The sequence below is a fragment of the Pseudorca crassidens genome, chromosome 20, assembly GCF_039906515.1.
Source record: "Pseudorca crassidens isolate mPseCra1 chromosome 20, mPseCra1.hap1, whole genome shotgun sequence".
Classification (NCBI taxonomy): Eukaryota; Metazoa; Chordata; class Mammalia; order Artiodactyla; family Delphinidae; genus Pseudorca; species Pseudorca crassidens.
The window spans coordinates 9,165,737-9,183,888 of record NC_090315.1 but is presented as its reverse complement, the minus strand read 5'-3'; the positions used below and the strand labels follow the sequence as shown (position 1 = coordinate 9,183,888).

Here is an 18,152-nt window from a genome sequence, read left to right as displayed (position 1 = left end):
ACACCTGGGACGGTAGGCTCCGTCCCCCAGCAAAGGTCGCCCAGCACAGCGGAAGGGGTTCACCCCAAAGGCTGGTCTCCCCAGAAAGGGGCGTGGCAACCATTCCCCCAAACAAAGGCGTTCTCACCGCCGGTTCTGATCCTCTCCCTCCCCCAACCCCGTTCCCCAATAATACACAAAAGGCCATTAGCATCCAAAATCTTTTTAATAACAAGGTAGGATCTGGGGTTAGTTCTTGTAGCCACGGCTGGCCCGTCGGCCTCTGGCGCGCTCGAACTTCCGGCCCTTGGAGCGTACATAGGGTCTGCAGAGAGAGAAGGGAGGGTGAGAAGAGGCACACGTTACAGACAAGTGAGGGACGCCCCCGCCACCTGTCTGGCTGGGAGCTCAGAAGAGAGCTGCTTGCTCTAACAGAGAAGCACAGGGACACCAGAAGGGGGCTTCGCTCAACCCAAGCAGCGTCAGTGGTGACACCAAGTCCGCTGCTGGAAGAGCCTGGCAGCGCAGGAAGCAAAACTGGCAGGAGTGGCTGCTGAAGCGCCTGCACTAGGCCCTGGGGCCATCCACCTGGGCGCCCCAGCGCTGGACAGAATGCAGGCCCCACCACAAAGACGGGGACAGGCCCTGGGAAGCCTGCATCTGTGATGCTGGCTGTGCAGGGAGCTCAACACCCGAGGAACAGAACTTTAGGCAGTCTTGAAGGAAAAGCGGGTAAGAGGGTGGGGGAATTCTAGAGAGACCTGAGGCTGGACTAGTGGGAGAAACAGAAGCAGCTGGAAGCATGGCAACGCCTAGACCTGCAGGCTGGGGTCCAGGGCTAGGTATACTCACTTGGTGTGGCTATGCGGGGTTCCTGGGGCTTTGCCGAAATGCCGGTACACCTCTCGGCCCTTGCGAGGACCTGGGGAAGGGAAGGAAGCGGTGGCTCAGGCTGATCTGGGGGGGGGTGGGAGTGTCACTGACCGCCCAGGCCTGGCAAGGTAAAGGCTGCTAGCAGTCCCACAGCTCTTTACAGACCCCCTCAAGCCACTAAGCAGCACTCACCAGACAGGAGGACAGTGCCACAGCCCTTGGGCGAGTCCAGCGCCAACTGGTCGAAGGTGAGGATCTTGCCCCCCGCCTTGAGGATGCGGCTCCGGGCGCGGCTGCTCACTCGAAGAGCACACACCTGGGGACACAGAGGACAGGTGTGGCCAGAGCCCCCTGGAGGGTGACCCAGGGGCTGCTGGGACTTCCTGTCCACTGCCCAGGCCCAGCAGGAGTCCCAGCTGCTTCCTCGGCCCAATCACCACACCACCAACTACTGGAGGCAGCTTCCTGAGCTCACGACAGCCATTCTTACCACTTTACTCCTAGAAACCCCTTTAACACCGCAACCTGAAGCTATTATGTATAAGGAAACTGAGGCACAAAGAAATCCAGGACTTTGTCCAGAGATTACAAAGTGGCAGAGAAATCCAGGTCTGAACTCTGGCTGTCTGGGTCCAGAGCGAGTACCATCAGCTGGGCCCCAGAAGGGGCTTGTCCAGGGATACCTGCTATCAACAATGTGAGGGACAACCCCCCCCCCCCACCCTTCAACCCAGGCACGACGCCTGCCTTACCCAGAGGTGAGATGAGTCTGCCGGCGGCACGAGAAATTGAGCCGGGTCCACAGGAGCTCACCGTGACCCACCCAACACGCTCCTGAGCCCCCTCCCCGCTCACCTTCAGTTTGGGCACCTCCTGGACACGCACGTCGTCCGTTATAGTCCCCACCACCACAGCCGTTTTGCCTTCCCGGCCAGGAAGCTTCATCTTCCGAATCTGGGGCGGTGGGGATGAAATGCACATTAAACAAGTCCCTTGTGGTGGTTAAATCCAACCCCACCCATTCAGGCATCCCAAGGACCAACAGTTGTGTCCCGTTTGGGCTAAACCTACCCATGCCACACCTCTCAAGCTAGCACAAGCCTAATCTCAGGTCCAGTCTGGGAAAATCTCCAAAGAAAATACAAACAGATTCCTCCACGGTTCTCTCCTACAGAAAGCTTCTGACACAGAAGATGCTCTATAACTTGAAACCTCAGGAAGATCTCATAAAGCCACTGTAACCCACCCCTAGACACACACAATGAGAAGGAAAATGAGACCAAGAGGCCAAGCCAGTCCCATGCCCCCACTATTCAGCTACAATCAGAGGGTCAGAGCTCTGCACCCACCACTGGATGAGGTTAAGCCAGCTGATAGCCAAGCCGCTACCAGAGAGCTCCAAGCCCGCCCTTCCACCCGAAGTCCAGCTCCAGACACGATCCAGTCGCTCCCCAGGCTGGCTATGCCCTCCGCCTCAGCCCCTCACCATCCGGGAAAGGGACAGAGGTGGCCGGTTGCTGCGACTCATGAACAACCTCTTCAGCACAACTTGATTGAAGGTGGAGTTGGTTCGCCTGGCCAGAAACCTGTACAGCTGGAGGAGAAGGAAAACGAGCATTAAACCCGGGGCAGCCCACCCGCCCCCCTCCCTCCCTCTCAGCTTTCTAACGAAGGGGCAAAGAAGTGACTTAGGGCTTTGCCCCATCCCGTTAAGCCCACGGGAAAGAGCTGGCCTAGGTCCCTCCTGGCCAGGGACCCAGAAAATCCCCCTCCCCACTGGTAAACCAGCCCAGAGGCTGAAAACACTGGAATCTCCAGAAGCTAAGGGAAAGCAGCAGAGACCTGAGCCTGCCCTGAAGGCCCCTGCAAGGAGCCCGGGACCAATACCAGCACGGAGGCTCTAGAACTTGTATTCATATCTCCAGGGTGGCCTTGCCTAGAGGGCTTAGGCCCCAACCTCACCTTGACCAACAGCCTCAAGTAGATGTCCTGGCTCTTGGGCTCCTTGCGTCGAACCTTTCGGTCCTTGTTGTGGCGGATGTCAACTCCCTGCAGGGGTGAAGGGAAGACCATGAACCCAACTCTGATCCAGCAGATTCCTCACCCCATCAACAGTTATTCCTCACCTCTAAGAAACAGCTAAAGCCCCAGTCTCTGGAGACAACAAATCCCAGATCACCACTGGGAGCCCTCTGGGAAAATACTTAAAACTCCCGGGCCTCAAGTGACTTTGTTTAAAAAAAAAAGGAGGGGGACGCCTAATTCTACACAAAAAGCCTTCAACACACGGCACACAGCACCGTGAAAGACCTTAACACAGCAGCCGCGTTAACCAAGTTTTCACTTCTTTAGAAACTATATTTTTCAACAATGTAAGTATTATTTAAGCTCCCAAACCTTGCTCCCATGCGTGGAGCGTTATCAAAAACATTTAAACCAAGGGCAGACTCCAAGTTCTTATAAAGGAAACGACCCTTTTTTCTAGAACTTACTCTGCATAGACCAACCCTAGAACGACCTCCTTGTGAAGTATCGTTTCCCACAGTAGTGCTAAAACTGAAGGGAGCCCACGATTTCCACTACACCCCCTGCCTGCTTTCCTCCAAGTTTTTCAGGCTGTGTCATGAGTTATAAAGAACTACCTAATCATTAATTGTTCTCATTTATCCAGCACTTAATGTATGCAGGGACCCGTGGTGAGCACTTCCTTTGACTTATTTCTTCTCAAACTCACATCTTTGAGGCATAATTACTGGGTCTCCAATTAACAGATGCTTTCTGCGCACAGGGATGATGATACGGTGGGTAGGGAACTGAGGCTCGAACGGAAGCCTGCCTGGCCCCCACACTAGGGCACCGGACGCTTGACACCCCCCCACCCCGCCCCAGAACCCAGCTTTTCAGGCTGGGGAGTGACGGATCCAGGGACAGCACAGGCAAGAGTGGCTGTGGGAGCAGCGCCTGGGTCCGAATCCTGGCTCCGCCACTTACTGGCACTGTGACCCCGATCATATTACTTAACCTCCTTGCCCCTCGATTTGATCATCTATTCGATAGGACTTATAATACAGAATTATGGGAGGGGCGGGAGGTTGAGAACGCCCATTCCTGGTCTTCGGGCTCCCAAAATAGCTCCCCACAGCGGGAGTCGCCTCCTTCGAACACCCCGGAACCCCTGCCTCACTCTGGAACGTCCCCAGCGCGAGACCGCGGCGGATGGCAGCGGATGATCAAGCCCCGAACGCCGCAAAACGCGCTCACCATGATGGCGCCTCCTCCTTAGCCAGGTCCGGAAAGAGAGAACAGAACTAGGATGGGCGGGGAAAGCCTTCAGCGAGTGGCGCCTACGTGACGTCACACGGGCGCGACGCGGCGCTCTACCTTGACTCATGTCTCTCTATGGTGAATCGGAGGACCAGCTAGATGGGCGATTCCGGAATTGGGTGGAGGAACATCTAAAGGGGAACAAGCGCTACGCCAAGGAGGGAAGGGCCAGCACGTCGGAGGCCTCTCTGGCCCTATCCAGTCCCTGTTCTTGATAGTCTTCCGGCAGAAGGGGATCTCGGAGCCAGAGAGATGTCGCGCGGAGCTAGGAAGACGTGTCGTGCGGTGACGCTCTGGCCCGACGCCGAAGGCCTCTCTGTGGCTCCCGGAGGACCTAGAGGGCCGAGTATTGGAGGTGAGGAGGCGGGGCTGGCGGGGCTAGTCGGGACCTCGGGAAACCTCTGACCTCAGGCTTTGGGCGTTTCCTTATCAGGCTCACATCTGCCTTATCTCGTGCTGCGCTTCCCAGCTTCGGCCGCAGCTCTGGAAGTCTTACTTGAGGTCTAATCCGAGATCTTCTTGCTGCAGCCCAGTCTATGGCATTCTGTATTTCCACCTTTTAGGTTCAGCTTCTCCCTCTGCCCCCAGATGGCCCTTCCCTGAACCCTACTCAGCCCCTGCTACCTGGAGGCTGCTTTTCCCAGCCGAGAGATTCAAGTGGCCCAGCGGGTTCGGTTTGAGGGACGTGCAAGGTACTGGAGCACAGAGGAGGCAAACTGAGGCCCCCGGGGCTTGGGGGATGGGGTGGAGAGAGGGATGAGTAAAAAACTCCTGAAAGAGAGGGGAGGAGAGACTCAGAGGGAGACAGAGATTCAAAGAGGAGGAGGAATGGAGACCCAGAAGGGGAGTGGAAAGAGACCAAGGGTGGCGAAATGGTGACCCGGGGAGTTAGAAGACCTAGAAAGAGAGGGAAGGTAGAGATCCAAGGAGGAGAAGAGACAGAAAGATGGTGATACCATCTGTAACCGAATTCAATTCTTGGCTTTGCTACTTACTAATGGTGTGACCTTGGGCAACCTGTGATTTGGGGCAAGTCGTGTAACTTCTCTGTGCCTTACTTTCCTTATCTGCAAAAAGGGGCGTCTATTGCTGTTATTAGCCTTTACTGGATGGGACCAGATGGACTGGTTGGGGCAGTGATGAAGCTGACTTGTCCACTTGTTCTCGTGGAAGCCCTGCAGCACTGCTAGCTTGGCCTCCTTTCCTCTGCCCTTCATGCTCCTACAGGCCAGGCCTGCACCATGAGGCCTGACTCCTTGTCCATACCACCTTCCCATGGCCTCCGACCCAGGGCCAGGGTCTTACTGACGTGATAACACAGCAGAGGGCCTGCAGATGAATGGACACCTTGAAGCAGAGGAGCAGCAGGACCAGGTAAGTGTCCATCTGAAAGTCCAGATCACCATACGATGGAACACAGTTTCCTTCTCTCCTCCTTGACCCTGTTCCTTGGTCTTTGAGTCCCGGCCTCTTTGATTACTGTATCTGTCTTTCTTTCCCCTGGAGCCCTAAGCACACGCACTGTGTTTCCCTGTCTCTCCATCTTTCTGGGTTTCTGTCCCTCTCTCCGGGTTACTTTTTGGCACATGTTATCTGGTGCTGTTGTTGTTCTCAGTTGAACACTAGGTACATTGATTGGTCACCTGATATTATTCTTGCCATGATTTCTTTCAATTTCATCGTGTCTTTGCCTCTCTGTATCTCTGTCAACATCTTTGCTTTCTGTCTCTTGGCTTCAGTTCCTCTCAGCCTCTAATATTCTCTCTGTCCTTCACCCCTGACCTAGAGGTCTCTCTCAGATACTCCCAGTCTCTCTCCTGAGTCTCCGTCTTACCGTGTAACTGGGTCATTCACTGGGCAGATATTTATGTCATGCTGCCCCCACGCTAGCTTGTGCCCAAGGTAAATAGTTTGTGAATTAATGAGCCTCTCCTCCCTGGTTTTCATTCTGAAAGTGTCTGTCCCCATGTCTCGCTGTGTCCATCATTTTCTGGGTTTTCTTATGTCCTTACCTTGCACATTTTTTAAAATCTATTATTTATTTTATTTATTTATTATTTTTGGCTGCGTTGGGTCTTCGTTCCGTGGGCTTTCTCTAGTTGCCGCGAGGCATGTAGAACCCATGGCTCGAACCCATGTCCCCTGCATTGGCAGGCGGATTCTTAACCACTGCGCCACCAGGGAAGCCCACCTTGCACATTCTTAATTCCATTGTCTTTGTCTCTTTGTTTGTATCTCTGCTTTTCTTTATGTCCATCTCTCTGACTCTCTGTAACTGTCTGAAAAAGAGACAACACTCTCTCTTCAAGTCTCTTATTGCCTCTGACTCTGGTTCACTGTTCCCTTTTACTGTTTTTGCATATCTCTGGGTCTTTGTTAACTGTGTTAGGGTCATTCTCTTTCTGCAGTTAAAGACCTTCTCCCCCTTGCCCCTTCTCTTTATAAAGTCAAAGGATGGGAGAGGCCCACTTGCCCTCAACAAAGATGGCGACAGGGGCTCTGGCCATGCTTCCGTGAAGCCGCCTCTGCTGCGCGTATGCCCTCACCTACAATGGCGGCTGATCTCGCGAAGCGCGCTACCCCGCCCAGTTCTCCCGCTCTCCCGCGGCAGGCCCCTGCGCCAAGCTCGCGAGTCTGCTGGCCCCGCCCCCGCACGCTCTTATTGGTGCAACTTAGGCCGGCCGCGCGGCCATTGGCTGAGCGGATGCACACCCTCCCCCCCACCCCTGGGTCTGATGGGGGGCAGTTGGTGCTGACTTGAGTGGCCGCCTGGAGGAGGATCCGGCGTGTGAGGAGGGTCTGGGGTGTCGGGACAGGGACCCGAGTCAGGACGACTGAGGGAGCAAGAAGAACAGATACGCAGGCCCGGGACTTGGGTACTAGGGGTGTGGGATGGAGATGGAGAGCCACAACCAGGACTGAGGGATCCAGGAATGAAAACCCAGGTCTGGAACTGGGGTGGGGATGGAGGGCCGGGACCCGGGGAACCGGAGACAGAGACTCAGGCTTATGGATTGGGGGGACCTATGGATGGAGACCCAGGCCCTGGTCTGGGGTACATGGAGGGTGGAGAGAATGGAGACCAGGCCAGAGACCTGGGGACCTAGGGACCAAGGCGCAGGCCCCAGAACTGGGGGAGATCTAGGGCTCTAAGTGGGGGGGGGAGTCAATGCAAGTTTAGGGGTGGGGCTTGAAGAGCTGCCCAGGGTAGGGGGCAGAGGTGGCTCCTGAGAGTGAGTCCACAGATGGGGGTGTGTCTGGGGCAGTTCTGCGCCTGGGGAAGGTGAGGGGCAGAACTGATAGGTGACTGGGTGGGCGGGGCAGTGGGGAACAAAGGTGAGCTGGAAGGAGGAGGCAGAAACTGGGCAGAGGGCAGGGGGAGGGGACCTCAGGCCCAGCTCCCACTCTCTCCCTGGAGAGCAGGCGGCCAGACACCCAGGTCAGTGCTTGAGGTCCAGCTCTTGGCTCCTGTCCCTTGCAGGTGCCTGCGTGTGGCTCCTCTACCTCTCTGACCCCTTAGTTGCTCCATGTCACACCCCTTTCTCAGTTTCTCCAGCTACTACATCCCCTACCTCTTGCCTCTCCTGTCTGCTCTTTCTCTCCTAACTCTGTTGTCTGACTCTCAGAGGGCCTCTGGAGCCCCTAAACTCTCACTCTGCTCCCTAAGTATCTTTCATTATATTAGGTTTCATCTCACTGAAGCTGTTTGTCTCCTCTCAGTGTTTCTCTGGCTCTCAGATCTTTTTCTTTGTGTCTCAGTGCCTCTTCCTTGTTACTTTCTCCATCTGGAGTTGACTGTGTGTAGGTGTGTGGGGGTGTTTGTGTGTGTGTGTGTTCTGTTGTTTTTCTCTACCTTTGTATGTCTATTTATATGTCTCCACCATCCTGATCTCTCTCCTTTGCATTATTTTTCTCCAAAGAGAAAATGACAATTTTTCTCCTTAATTGTCATCCAACACGATATGTATTTTATGTCTATCTTGTTTTCCTGTCTTCCGATTGGAATATAAACTCCACGAAGGCAGGGATTTTTGTCTGTTTTATTCCCTGCTGTGTTTGCTGGGCCTGGCACCATGATTGGCACATACTACTGAATAAATATTTGGGGAATAAAGGAATGAATATTTGCATGCCTGGGTGTGGACCCTCCAGGATGCTGGCCTTCCTGGCCAGCTGACCTCTGCCCTGCGTCCTCAGTCTTCCCACACTTTGTCTGGGCCTGTCTGGTGCTCCCATCTTGCCTGTCAGCACCCCTCATTGTCTCCTCTTATCCACAGGCCCTGCCCCTGCTTCCCTCTGCCCACCATGGGGGTCCTGGACTCTGACTCCTACCCTCCTTCCTCCCCACAGAGGCCAGAGCAGGAGCTGACCTGGAGCTGGGGCCACAGGCCTAGGAGCGCCCTGGACAGGGTCAAGGCCATGGCCCCCCCACCGCCACTGCCATTGACCCCCAGCACCCCACTCCTGCATGGCGAGTTTGGCTCCTACCCAGCCCGAGGCCCACGCTTCGCCCTCACTCTCACACCACAAGCCCTGCACATACAACGGCTGCGGCCAAAGCCTGAAGCCCGGCCCCGGGGTGGCCTGGTCCTGCTGGCTGAGGTCTCAGGCTGCTGCACCCTGCGGAGCCGAAGCCCCTCGGACTCAGCAGCCTACTTCTGCATCTACACCTACCCGAGGGGCCGGCGGGGGGGCCGGCGCAGAGCTGCACGCACCTTCCGGGCCGACGGGGCGGCCACCTACGAGGAGAACCGTGCTGAGGCCCAGCGCTGGGCCACTGCCCTCACGTGTCTGCTCCGCGGACTGCCACTACCTGGGGACGGGGGTGAGGCACTGGGCGGCCTCTCTGTCCTAAGGCCACCTTGGTGTCTCCGCAGATTTCCCTCTGCGGCATCTCTGTGGGCATCTCTGTCTCTACTTTTCTGTGTGTCTGTCTGTGTGATGTGTCTCTCTGGGTTCATACTGAAAGAGTGATGCACAGACAGGGATGGGCACAGAAGGCAAAATTCCAGGCAGAGAAGGATTTGGGTCTGCTGCTCTCATGAGATTTCTGTCTCTGTCCCCTCCCCCCTTTCATGGGTCCTGACCACAGATGAGTCAGAGGCTCCCGGGCTGGTGAGAGCAGCCAAGTGAGATATGCTCAGTCACCACCCTGGATGACAGGCACTCGCAGAGGTCCCCTGGGGCATCTCAGGAGCCCAGAGGTGGCATCTAATCCAGCTGTGGGGATTCAGAGGAGGCTTTCAGGCAGAGGCCCCCACCTAGGGTACTCAGTTGGCACAGGAAGGTAAAGGTTCCAGGGTCCCCAGCCGGCGGGCCTTCCTTGGTCCTGGCTGGCTGGGGGTGAGGCACTCACAGTGGAGTAACCTGTTCCTGGGTTCCAGGTGTTTGGGGGTGTGGAAGGTGGAAACCACAGCTCCCCCCCCCACCCCCCCCCGTGAGTCCAAAGGGCTCTGGGATTAGACACCGGATCCCTGCCTTTGTCTCAGCACCTGGGAGGGGGGCGGGCTATACACCTGGGCCTGAGCTGGTGAGGCCGGGGAGAAAATAACTTTCAACTCCCAGCAGGTTTTGATGCCAGCCCTCCACCACCTCCACTGGAGGCTATTTGCAGTTACTGGTTCTGAGGTGAGGGGCTTGGTGCCCTGACCTCTGTAGACTCCTTCTCCTCTCTCTGCAGAAATCACCCCCGACCTTCTGCCAAGGCCTCCCCGATTGCTCCTATTGGTCAATCCCTTTGGGGGGCGGGGCCTGGCCTGGCAGTGGTGTAAGAACCATGTGCTGCCCATGATCTCTGAAGCGGGGCTGTCCTTCAACCTCATCCAGACAGGTAAGGGCAGTGTCATGATAGAGGCGGGAGCTGGGGGCTAGGACTCCTGAGTCCTGGGGAGTGGTGGTTGGTCAGGGGTGGAACAGCCTGCCTCACTTCCTGGTTCCCCACCTTAGAACGACATAACCATGCCCGGGAGCTGGTCCAGGGGTTGAGCCTGAGCGAGTGGGATGGCATCGTCACCGTCTCCGGAGATGGGCTGCTGTATGAGGTAGGGTAGGACCACCCTGCCCCAAGCCTGAGCCCTGCGGGACTGCGGAGGCCAGGGCCAACACGCAGGTGTCTGGTCTCCCACCCTCCAGGTACTGAATGGACTCCTAGAACGCCCCGACTGGGAAGAGGCCGTGAAGACCCCCGTGGGCATCCTCCCCTGTGGCTCGGGCAACGCACTGGCAGGAGCCGTGAACCAGCATGGGGGGTAGGTGGGAGGAGCCCTCCTGGGATAACAGGGACCTGGTACATCTGCACCACATCTTCCCCTCAGCCAGGTCAGTCTGGCTGAGGGATGCTCCCCACACCCCCCAGACATTTTTGCCTGTCTTGTCCTTAGCTGTCTCCCTAGTGCCTAGAACTGTGCCTGGCGCACAGGAGGCACTCAGTGAATGCTTATGGAATGAAAGAACCGGCAGGGAACCTGGCTCAGTAAGAGGAGTCCGTCCGGAGGTGGCCAAATGGCTGCGGGCAGGCCCCAGGACATGCCCGGCCTCCTCTCCCCATTGTCTGCTGCCCCACCCGTCTGTGTGTTTCTCCTCCCCGCCTGGCGCTGTGTCTCTCACCCAGCCTGTTTGCTCTTTCCCACCGCATCCGTCCATGTCTGACTGTGAAGGTTTGAGCCGGCCCTGGGCATTGACCTGCTGCTCAACTGCTCCTTGCTGCTCTGCCGGGGTGGCAGCCACCCGCTGGACCTGCTCTCCGTCACTCTGGCCTCCGGCTCCCGCTGTTTCTCCTTCCTGTCTGTGGCCTGGGGCTTTGTGTCAGATGTGGACATCCAGAGCGAGCGTTTCAGGGCCCTGGGCAGTGCTCGCTTCACGCTGGGCACAGTCCTGGGCCTCGCCACACTGCACACCTACCGCGGCCGCCTCTCCTACCTCCCTGCCACGGTGGAGCCCGCCTCACCCGCCCCTGCCCATGGCCTGCCACGTGCCAAGTCAGAGCTGACCCTAGCCCCCGGCCCAGCTCCACCCGTGGCCCACTCACCCCTGCACCGCTCAGTGTCTGACCTGCCCCTGCCCCTGCCTCAGCCTGCCCTGACCTCCCCTGGCTCACCTGAACCCCTGCCCATCCTGTCCCTCAACGGTGGGGGCCCAGAGCTGGCTGGGGACTGGGGTGGGGCCGGGGATGCTCCACTGTCCCCAGACCCACTGCTGCCCTCGCCGCCTGGCTCCCCCAAGGCAGCTCAACTCTCACCCATCACCGAGGGGGCCTCAGAAATGCCAGCATCCTCTGGGCTCCCACCTCCCACCCCTGATGCCCGGGTAGCCATCTCTGCTGGGGGCCCACCTGACCACCTGCTCCCTCCTCTAGGCGCTCCACTACCCCCAGGCTGGGTGACAATGGAGGGGGACTTTGTGCTTATTTTGGCCATCTCACCCAGTCACCTGGGGGCTGACCTAGTGGCAGCGCCCCACGCGCGCTTTGACGACGGCCTGGTGCACCTGTGCTGGGTGCGCGGTGGCATCTCACGGGCGGCGCTCCTGCGCCTGTTTCTGGCCATGGAGCGCGGTAGCCACTTCAGCCTGGGCTGTCCGCAGCTGGGCTACGCTGCGGCTCGTGCCTTCCGCCTTGAGCCGCTCACGCCCCGCGGCGTGCTCACGGTGGACGGGGAGCAGGTGGAGTATGGGCCATTGCAGGCGCAGGTGCATCCCGGCCTCGGTACTCTGCTCACGGGTCCTTCAGGCTGCCCTGGGCGGGAGCCTTAACTCCAACCAAGCTTGGAACTCGCCCGGAGCGGGGCTTACATTCCTGAGGGGGCGGAGCCTGAGCTAGGGGTCGTGGTGTGGCTGCTAGAGTCAGGGCGGAGGCTACAGTGGTCCTGCCTGGTCTCAGGATTGCGCCCTACCCTAGGGGACCAGAGGTGATGCTGGAGGATGTCCCGAATTCCGGGGGTTGGGGTCCTGACGGTCACGGAGAAATGGGCTCGCCCCAAGGGTAGTGCCTGATCAACGAGGGCGGGTTCTCCAGACCCTCGAGAACGGCTCGTAGAAAGCCAGGTCGGCTGAGGGCGGAGCCTGTCTTAACGCGTAGTCCAGTGACGTGACCTGGAATGTACGGGCTGGGGAGGCCTTAGATAACCGGCCCCGTCTACTCCGGTGTCTCCACCAAGCTGGCCAATCAGCCCAGGAGGGGCAAGTTCCCCGGGCGGCGCTCCGATTTGCACTAATGTCCCTCCCCCCGTGGGTGGGGGCGGGGAAGTTCGTTTCTTCCGTCTTCTGTGCGTCCCCCAGCCCCAATCTTCAAAGCAATTGAAAAGGTCTATGCAATAAAGGTAGTGGCTTCATTCCTCTCAGGCCCTCGCCCCTTCCTCCATCCAGCAACCCGTGGGAGGGAACAGACTCTAGGCACTTCCAGCAGCTCCTGCCTTTTATGGACCGAAGCCCAGACCTGCCCATGGACTGCGGCCAGCGTGACCCGCTGGCCTTGAACTGGGGCCAGGGAGCTGCCTCCTCCCCCACGACAGCTGGCTCTGGGATTCTCAAGATTTATTCAGGATCGTGTTAACGGAGGCGGTGGGAGGATGGGGTCCCCGACGTGCCGGGGGGCACACACTGAGGACCCTCCCCGCCCCCGCGAGGGAGCGGGGAGGCTCACTTTTTCTTAAAAATATAAATGTATTTATCTGCATCATCACATCCCTGGGGCACCCAGCTGGCCGGCCCGTGGGCCACAGGGCGGGGAGGGAAGAGGGCGTCAGGGCGCAAGTCTGAGTGAGGCGGAGGAGAGCTCCACCTGTTGGGGTGGGGGCGGCCTCACAGGGCTCCGTGCTGGGCCTGGTAGCGGGACAGCACGGCGCGGTAGTGGGACAGCTCCTGGCGCACGGCCACCACCTCCTGCCGTAGCAGGGCGTTCTCCTTCTCCAGGAAGGCCGCCCGCACCGATATCTGGTTCTCCTTGAGCCTCCGGGCATCGCGGGACCGCTTGGCTGCCTCGTTATTCTTGTACCGCCGGCTCCAATACTTCTCATCCTGGATGGGTGGGAAAGCACTGAGGTCCAGAGGGGCCCCGGCCCAGCGAGAGAAGGGAGGAGCAGCTTTGCTTCTGACTTCAAGGACCAGAGTGCACCTAAGAAACCTACCCCCCACCCCCACCCTGGGCTGCTGCTCACCCAGCAGTGGGGCCTAGAGGATACCCGATCTCCCCTGAATGGGTACCCAAGATCTGGCCTTCTAGGGCCCCGGCTGCTATGGACAGCAGGCCCCTAGCAACAGCTAAGGCGTGAGATAGCCTCCCACCCCAAGCAACTGAGCTTCAAGTCTCCACTGTGCAGAGGAGGCCCAGCTCTTCTCACTTGACAAAAGGCCTGCAGTTAGCTCCTGGTTTGCTAAGGATTCTTGTTCCCTAGCAATAAGACCTTCAGGGTCTGAAGACTTCTCCCATTGAAAAGCACTGCCCTATACATCACCTTTCCAGATCCTGGTTGCTAAGGAAAGCCTAGGTTCCCTAGTGATGGGGTTTGGTGTCCCATAAAATCCTCTCAGAGCTGGGCCCTTCTGACCTTGCTGCCAAGGCAACCTCACCCCTCATTAGCAAACAAAAGTGAGGTGTAAGTGGTCCCAGTGACCACAGCCAGTCTCTGACCCACTGGCTTTGAATAGAGGCCAGGGAGCTGCCTCCTCCCCAACAGTCCCTGGTTGCAAATGGGCCTATCCTGAGACCTCCCCACACCATTATGTTTAGAGTTCTCCAGTCCTGGAATTGGGCTGTGGAGGAGGACCACTCCTTAGTACAAGGACGACCCAGAGCTCTGAAAGATGCCCCTCCATCCCCATTTCATTAAAGCCTAGTCCCTGCTAGCTAGGGTAAACCCACTCCCTAGCAACAAGGCCTCATGGCAAGAGAAACCACTGGTCTAGATTTGGTTTACAGACCAGTACTCACTGCTTCAAGTAGTTGTGTCTTACACAAGGACACGCCAAAGTCTGTGAGACAAGCCCAAGTACTTCTTGTTAGGGAAGAACCCAGGACTGACAAAGACAGAATGCTAGAGAGATGCAGTCACTGCCCAAAGCACCCCAAATCAGAATGTGGCCCTGGCCGCTAATGAGAACCTGAGGCCTCTTAACAGTGAGTCCAGAAAACAAGGCCTAGAGGGGCTGGCAAAGCTTCATCCTAGGCAGATGCAGTTGCCCTGAAGGATGCCCCAGCTCAGAGATTCAAGGACCAACCCCTGCCTAGCTGGCTGCTCAGAAGAAACAAGCTGATATCACATTCCTAAAGGATGCTATCCTTAGCAACTGGGCCTGGTAGAGCCCGAAGCCTGCCCCAATGAGGGTGTTGGGTCCAACCGACAGGAGAAGCTCCAAGCCTGTAAAACTGTCCCAGCAGTGCTGGCTGAGTCCGAATCCCACAACGATACGGTTTGCACAAATCTCAAGCCCAAACCTCTGTCCCTGTGCAGCCCCTGGCCAAGGAGGACTGGTCCTTAGCTGTAGGTTAGGAGAATGTGAGCTAATCCCAAGTGAGAAACCCAGGTCTGACTAAAGAAAGGGCCACCGCTGGCTCTGGAGCCAGCACCCACGAAGCCTGCGTCCTACACCCAGCAATGCTCACCTTCTGCTCCTCTGGCACCTGGATCTTCCGTGCCTTCTTCATGATTGGCTGGGGCTTAAGTTCCTCCTCTGAGAAGCGATGTCTCCGAGGGTCAAAGGTCTCATGGCCGGGAATACTTGACAGGGCTAAATCAGCTGGGTCAGGTTCAAAGGTCATCAGCACCTCCACCGTGTCTGGGTCCACAGGGCTGGGTGTGTCCCGAGAGGTCAGGCCTTGGGGAAATAGAATGTGCCACCTGAGTGTGTATTTATTTTGGGGAGGGGGTTCCCAGAGGCTACCCCCTGCTCAGGTATCATATCCACCACACGGAAGGCCCTTATGGGGTTTAACATAAAGCCTGCCAGGGATCAACCTCCCTAATATAAAATATGAAGGTTCCTTAAGCCACAAAGATGCTTAGAAATCATGAAACCAGCTCCACTTTTACACACAGGAACACTGAGGCCCAATCATATGTGACTTGCCCTAAGTAACACAGGAACCTCAATTATTGCTTCTAAAACCTCAGGACTTCAGAGTTACAGCGTTAGCTTCCTTCCCTATAGTCCTACCCTTCTTAACTGAATCCCCAAACAAAGCCTAGACCCCCCGCTGTTCAGAGAAAAGGAATTTAATGCACCGAAAAGACCTCAGGTTAGCTCTTTAAAGAGCTGCTAAGTCCAAAGAGTTAGGGACAAGAAGCATAAAGGGCTCTGAGGTTCCAGGTTGGTTCAAGCGTAAGAGAGGCCTGTACCTTTAAGAGAGAGCCAGCTGGGGCCAACCGAGGACACAGGTTCAGGGCCGAGTCACGTGCTGGCGCCTGCTTTCCCGCCCCGCCCCCCTGCCGCCACGGGCGCCCTCCTGTTCCCCAGTCCCGCCCCCTCCCGCGTGACCGCGCGTGCGCGAAGCACGAAGCACGGAGGAGGGAGGAGAGGACTCACGTGGCGCGGGAATGTGCGACTGGGAAGGGGAGGGCCCTGGTCCTGCCCGGAGGTCGGACCAGGAGCAGGTGTGTCCAGGAATCCCCAACCTGCAGTCCGCCCCTGGCTACCCCAAGGTGCCAGATGGAGCACACCTTTCCTCTTGCTCCCTGGGGTCTCCCAGCTCGAACCTTTCAACCGCCAAGGATCCAGACCCCTCTGCTCTCTAGGGAACACTCGAGAACCGACCCCCTCGATATTCTCAGGCCCCAAACGTCCTCGCCACTAGGATATACACGATTCTGGGACCCCAAGCCCCTACCCCAGGAATATAGAAAGCTCGGTCCTTGCCCCAATGGAAGACCCAGGATGAAGGTCCCTTCTGAAGGACTCCGGGACCCGGGGCGCCAGCCCCTCTCCACTGGGATGGGGGGGCCGAGGAGGCAGGGCTGTCAGTCCCTTTTGTCCTGGGGAAACAGAAGTCTGTGTCCGGCCCTCGTCTTCCTCCCTCGTAGAGGCCTCGGATTTCCGGTCCTACCCCAGTTCCACCGCTTCCGGGTCCAGATTCTGGGGTGCAGTCCACTCCCCAGTAAATAACTCCACTGTCCTGGGACCCCAATCCCTACTCCTCGAGTATCCAGAGCCTTTGTCCTCATGTCCCACGTAAAATTCACACGACCTCACCACTGGGCAGGCTTCCTGGAACTTGGGGTCCCAAGTCCCTCATCTCCTATAGGTCCAGGATACGCAGTTCCTGATCCATTAGGGGACACAGAATCCGGACTCCTCTCCCGACATCTCCCAATTAGGGGACGCGGAATTCGGGCATGCAGCCCCAGTCCCACCTTCCTGACCCCCAGATTCTCACACCCCCGCCCTCTGGAGTCCAAGCCCCGCCCAACCAGGGCCCTGCCCCGCCCTAGCCGTCGCACCTGCGCGGTGGCCGCCGGCGGCCCCGAGGGCAGCCCGGGCGGGGGCGTGCCCGGGCGAGGAGCGAGGGGAAGCCGAGCCGCAGGAGCCGGGCCCTGGGGAGGGTGCAGGTGTGCGCACGGGCGAGGGCGCTGGCGACGGGCCGCCGGGGGGCGGCGGGCTGGGAGGGAGCCCATGCTCCAGCAGGAAGGCGTCCAGGTCCACGTACTCCACGTCGCCGAACGGCAGCGTCCGCTCCCACAGTAGCGGCGCCAACAGACCCGGGCCGGGCGCAGCCCCAGGGCGTCCCCGTGGGGACCCGCCGCCCACTACCGCCCCAGCTGAGGCATCCGCAGGTCCCGCTGGCTCCAGGCCCGGCCCGGGGACCGTGGCTGCCGGCGGGGCCGCCTTGCGCTCCTTTTCCTTCAGCAGACCTGCGGGCCAGGGAAGGCGGGCAGGGTGGGGAGGAGGAGAAAGACGGAGATGAAGAAGCGACTCCGAGAGGAGAGAGACACGAGGAACGAGGAGATGGAGCCCCACACCGCAGAGATCCAGAGAGAGGGGGGGCAGGAGGGAAGTGGGGGAGAGACCCGGGAGGGAGGGCAAAGACCCAGAGAGAGGAGGGGACAGAGGCTCAGAGAGGGAGAGAGACCCAGAGAGAAAAGACAAGAGACGGGGGTGGCGGACCGAGAAAGGGATAGAGAGGAAGGGAGACTCAAAAAGAGGGGAGGACAGGGACGCAAAGAGAGAGATGGGGACAGAGACCCAGGAAGGGACAGACACACAGAAGGGGGATGGAAGTTCAGACAGAGGTAGGTGGAGGGTTGGGCAGGAGAGATTTTAAAAATGACAGCTCTGTTAATTCCTCTGTAATCTACAACCCCCCCCACTCTCTGCGCACTGTACCCCCTCTTCCCTGCCCCCACACTCTAAGGGGCAGGAAGGGGCTCTATTCCTGGGGCACATTCCTCATCCCTAGACTCCATGTGACCCCAGGAGGCCCCGCCCAAGCCCGTGTAACAACCGTGTGAGCATCCGACACACCCCCCTCCCTTCTCCCTGGAGCCCAGGGGTCCAGACTCTCGGAACCAAAAGGAAGAGAGGGCTGGGGCCTAGAGTCTTGAATCCTGGGAGTGGACAGGCATGAGAACCGGTACTTTTGGGTCCTGGGTGCTGAGGGATCTAGGGGCCTAAACACCTAAGTATAATATTTGGGTAGATAAAGCTTGGGAGGATGGACTCTTGGCACGTAGGAGGTAGCTGTGGACCCTCCCGGCACTAAGGGAGTAGGGTGTCCGAGTTGGGCGAGATGGGGGCTAGAACTCACAGCTGGCTGGCTCTTTGGGCTTGCTGGTCCCCTGCAGAAGGCTCCGCAGCCCAAGCAGCGCTCCCCCGCCAGGGGGGGCCCCGGTCGGGCTGCCCAGCAGCAGGGGGGCCGGAGTCCTGTCGCTCACGGGCCGCGCCATCGCCCGGCACCTGCCCGCAGGCTCACGGGTTCATGGAGAGGCGAACAGCTGGCTTGCCAGTCAGCAGCACACTCCTGTGGTTCGGGCGAGTGTCTGCCCAGGGGC

At 58.4% G+C, this 18,152-nt stretch overlaps 3 protein-coding genes across 15 annotated transcripts; 1 reads left to right on the top strand and 2 right to left on the bottom strand.

Annotated features, from left to right (window-relative positions):
* Window positions 1-186: 186 nt before the first annotated feature.
* RPL18 (ribosomal protein L18) lies at window positions 187-4,250 on the bottom strand. The gene is made up of 7 exons (XM_067720879.1): window positions 4,114-4,250; window positions 2,815-2,901; window positions 2,339-2,446; window positions 1,708-1,806; window positions 1,045-1,168; window positions 832-901; window positions 187-304 (listed from the first exon to the last, which is right to left on the bottom strand). The coding sequence occupies exons 1-7, from the start codon at window positions 4,114-4,116 to the stop codon at window positions 229-231; spliced, it is 567 nt and encodes a 188-aa protein (XP_067576980.1). The 5' UTR covers window positions 4,117-4,250; the 3' UTR covers window positions 187-228.
* Window positions 4,251-4,286: 36 nt separating this feature from the next.
* On the top strand, window positions 4,287-12,512 carry SPHK2 (sphingosine kinase 2). Of its 12 annotated transcripts, none has more exons than XM_067720816.1 (7): window positions 4,386-4,531; window positions 5,404-5,550; window positions 8,527-9,001; window positions 9,857-10,006; window positions 10,123-10,217; window positions 10,309-10,424; window positions 10,833-12,512. In XM_067720816.1, the coding sequence occupies exons 2-7, from the start codon at window positions 5,512-5,514 to the stop codon at window positions 11,923-11,925; spliced, it is 1,968 nt and encodes a 655-aa protein (XP_067576917.1). In that variant the 5' UTR covers window positions 4,386-4,531; window positions 5,404-5,511; the 3' UTR covers window positions 11,926-12,512. The 12 variants fall into 12 exon arrangements, with proteins under 12 accessions (XP_067576924.1, XP_067576917.1, XP_067576919.1 ...); XM_067720818.1 differs by having other exon boundaries at window positions 4,409-4,531; window positions 5,468-5,550; XM_067720815.1 differs by lacking the exon at window positions 4,386-4,531 and adding an exon at window positions 4,730-4,868.
* Window positions 12,513-12,690: 178 nt separating this feature from the next.
* On the bottom strand, window positions 12,691-18,047 carry DBP (D-box binding PAR bZIP transcription factor). 2 transcript variants are annotated; one of them, XM_067720871.1, is made up of 4 exons: window positions 17,909-18,047; window positions 16,605-17,015; window positions 14,774-14,985; window positions 12,691-13,188 (listed from the first exon to the last, which is right to left on the bottom strand). In XM_067720871.1, the coding sequence occupies exons 1-4, from the start codon at window positions 18,045-18,047 to the stop codon at window positions 12,973-12,975; spliced, it is 978 nt and encodes a 325-aa protein (XP_067576972.1). In that variant the 3' UTR covers window positions 12,691-12,972. The 2 variants fall into 2 exon arrangements, with proteins under 2 accessions (XP_067576972.1, XP_067576973.1); XM_067720872.1 differs by having other exon boundaries at window positions 13,071-13,207.
* Between the last annotated feature and the right edge of the window lie 105 nt (window positions 18,048-18,152).

What these genes read in the sequence shown, in the direction of transcription:
- SPHK2 (XM_067720816.1), top strand. Translation starts at nt 5,512, where the DNA reads ATGAATGGACACCTTGAAGCAGAGGAGCAGCAGGACCAG. An exon ending in CAGAGGAGCAGCAGGACCAG is followed by an intron (nt 5,551 to 8,526) that starts GTAAGTGTCCAT and finishes TCCTCCCCACAG; the next exon opens with AGGCCAGAGCAGGAGCTGAC. An exon ending in GCCACTACCTGGGGACGGGG is followed by an intron (nt 9,002 to 9,856) that starts GTGAGGCACTGG and finishes CTCTCTCTGCAG; the next exon opens with AAATCACCCCCGACCTTCTG.
- DBP (XM_067720871.1), bottom strand. Translation starts at nt 18,047, where the DNA reads ATGGCGCGGCCCGTGAGCGACAGGACTCCGGCCCCCCTGCTGCTGGGC. An exon ending in CGCCGGCGGCCACCGCGCAG is followed by an intron (nt 14,986 to 16,604) that starts GTGCGACGGCTA and finishes TATTTCCCCAAG; the next exon opens with GCCTGACCTCTCGGGACACA. An exon ending in AGGTGCCAGAGGAGCAGAAG is followed by an intron (nt 13,189 to 14,773) that starts GTGAGCATTGCT and finishes CCACCCATCCAG; the next exon opens with GATGAGAAGTATTGGAGCCG.
- RPL18 (XM_067720879.1), bottom strand. An exon ending in ACTTGAGGCTGTTGGTCAAG is followed by an intron (nt 2,447 to 2,814) that starts GTGAGGTTGGGG and finishes CTTCTCCTCCAG; the next exon opens with CTGTACAGGTTTCTGGCCAG. An exon ending in TGGCACTGTCCTCCTGTCTG is followed by an intron (nt 902 to 1,044) that starts GTGAGTGCTGCT and finishes TCCCTTCCCCAG; the next exon opens with GTCCTCGCAAGGGCCGAGAG.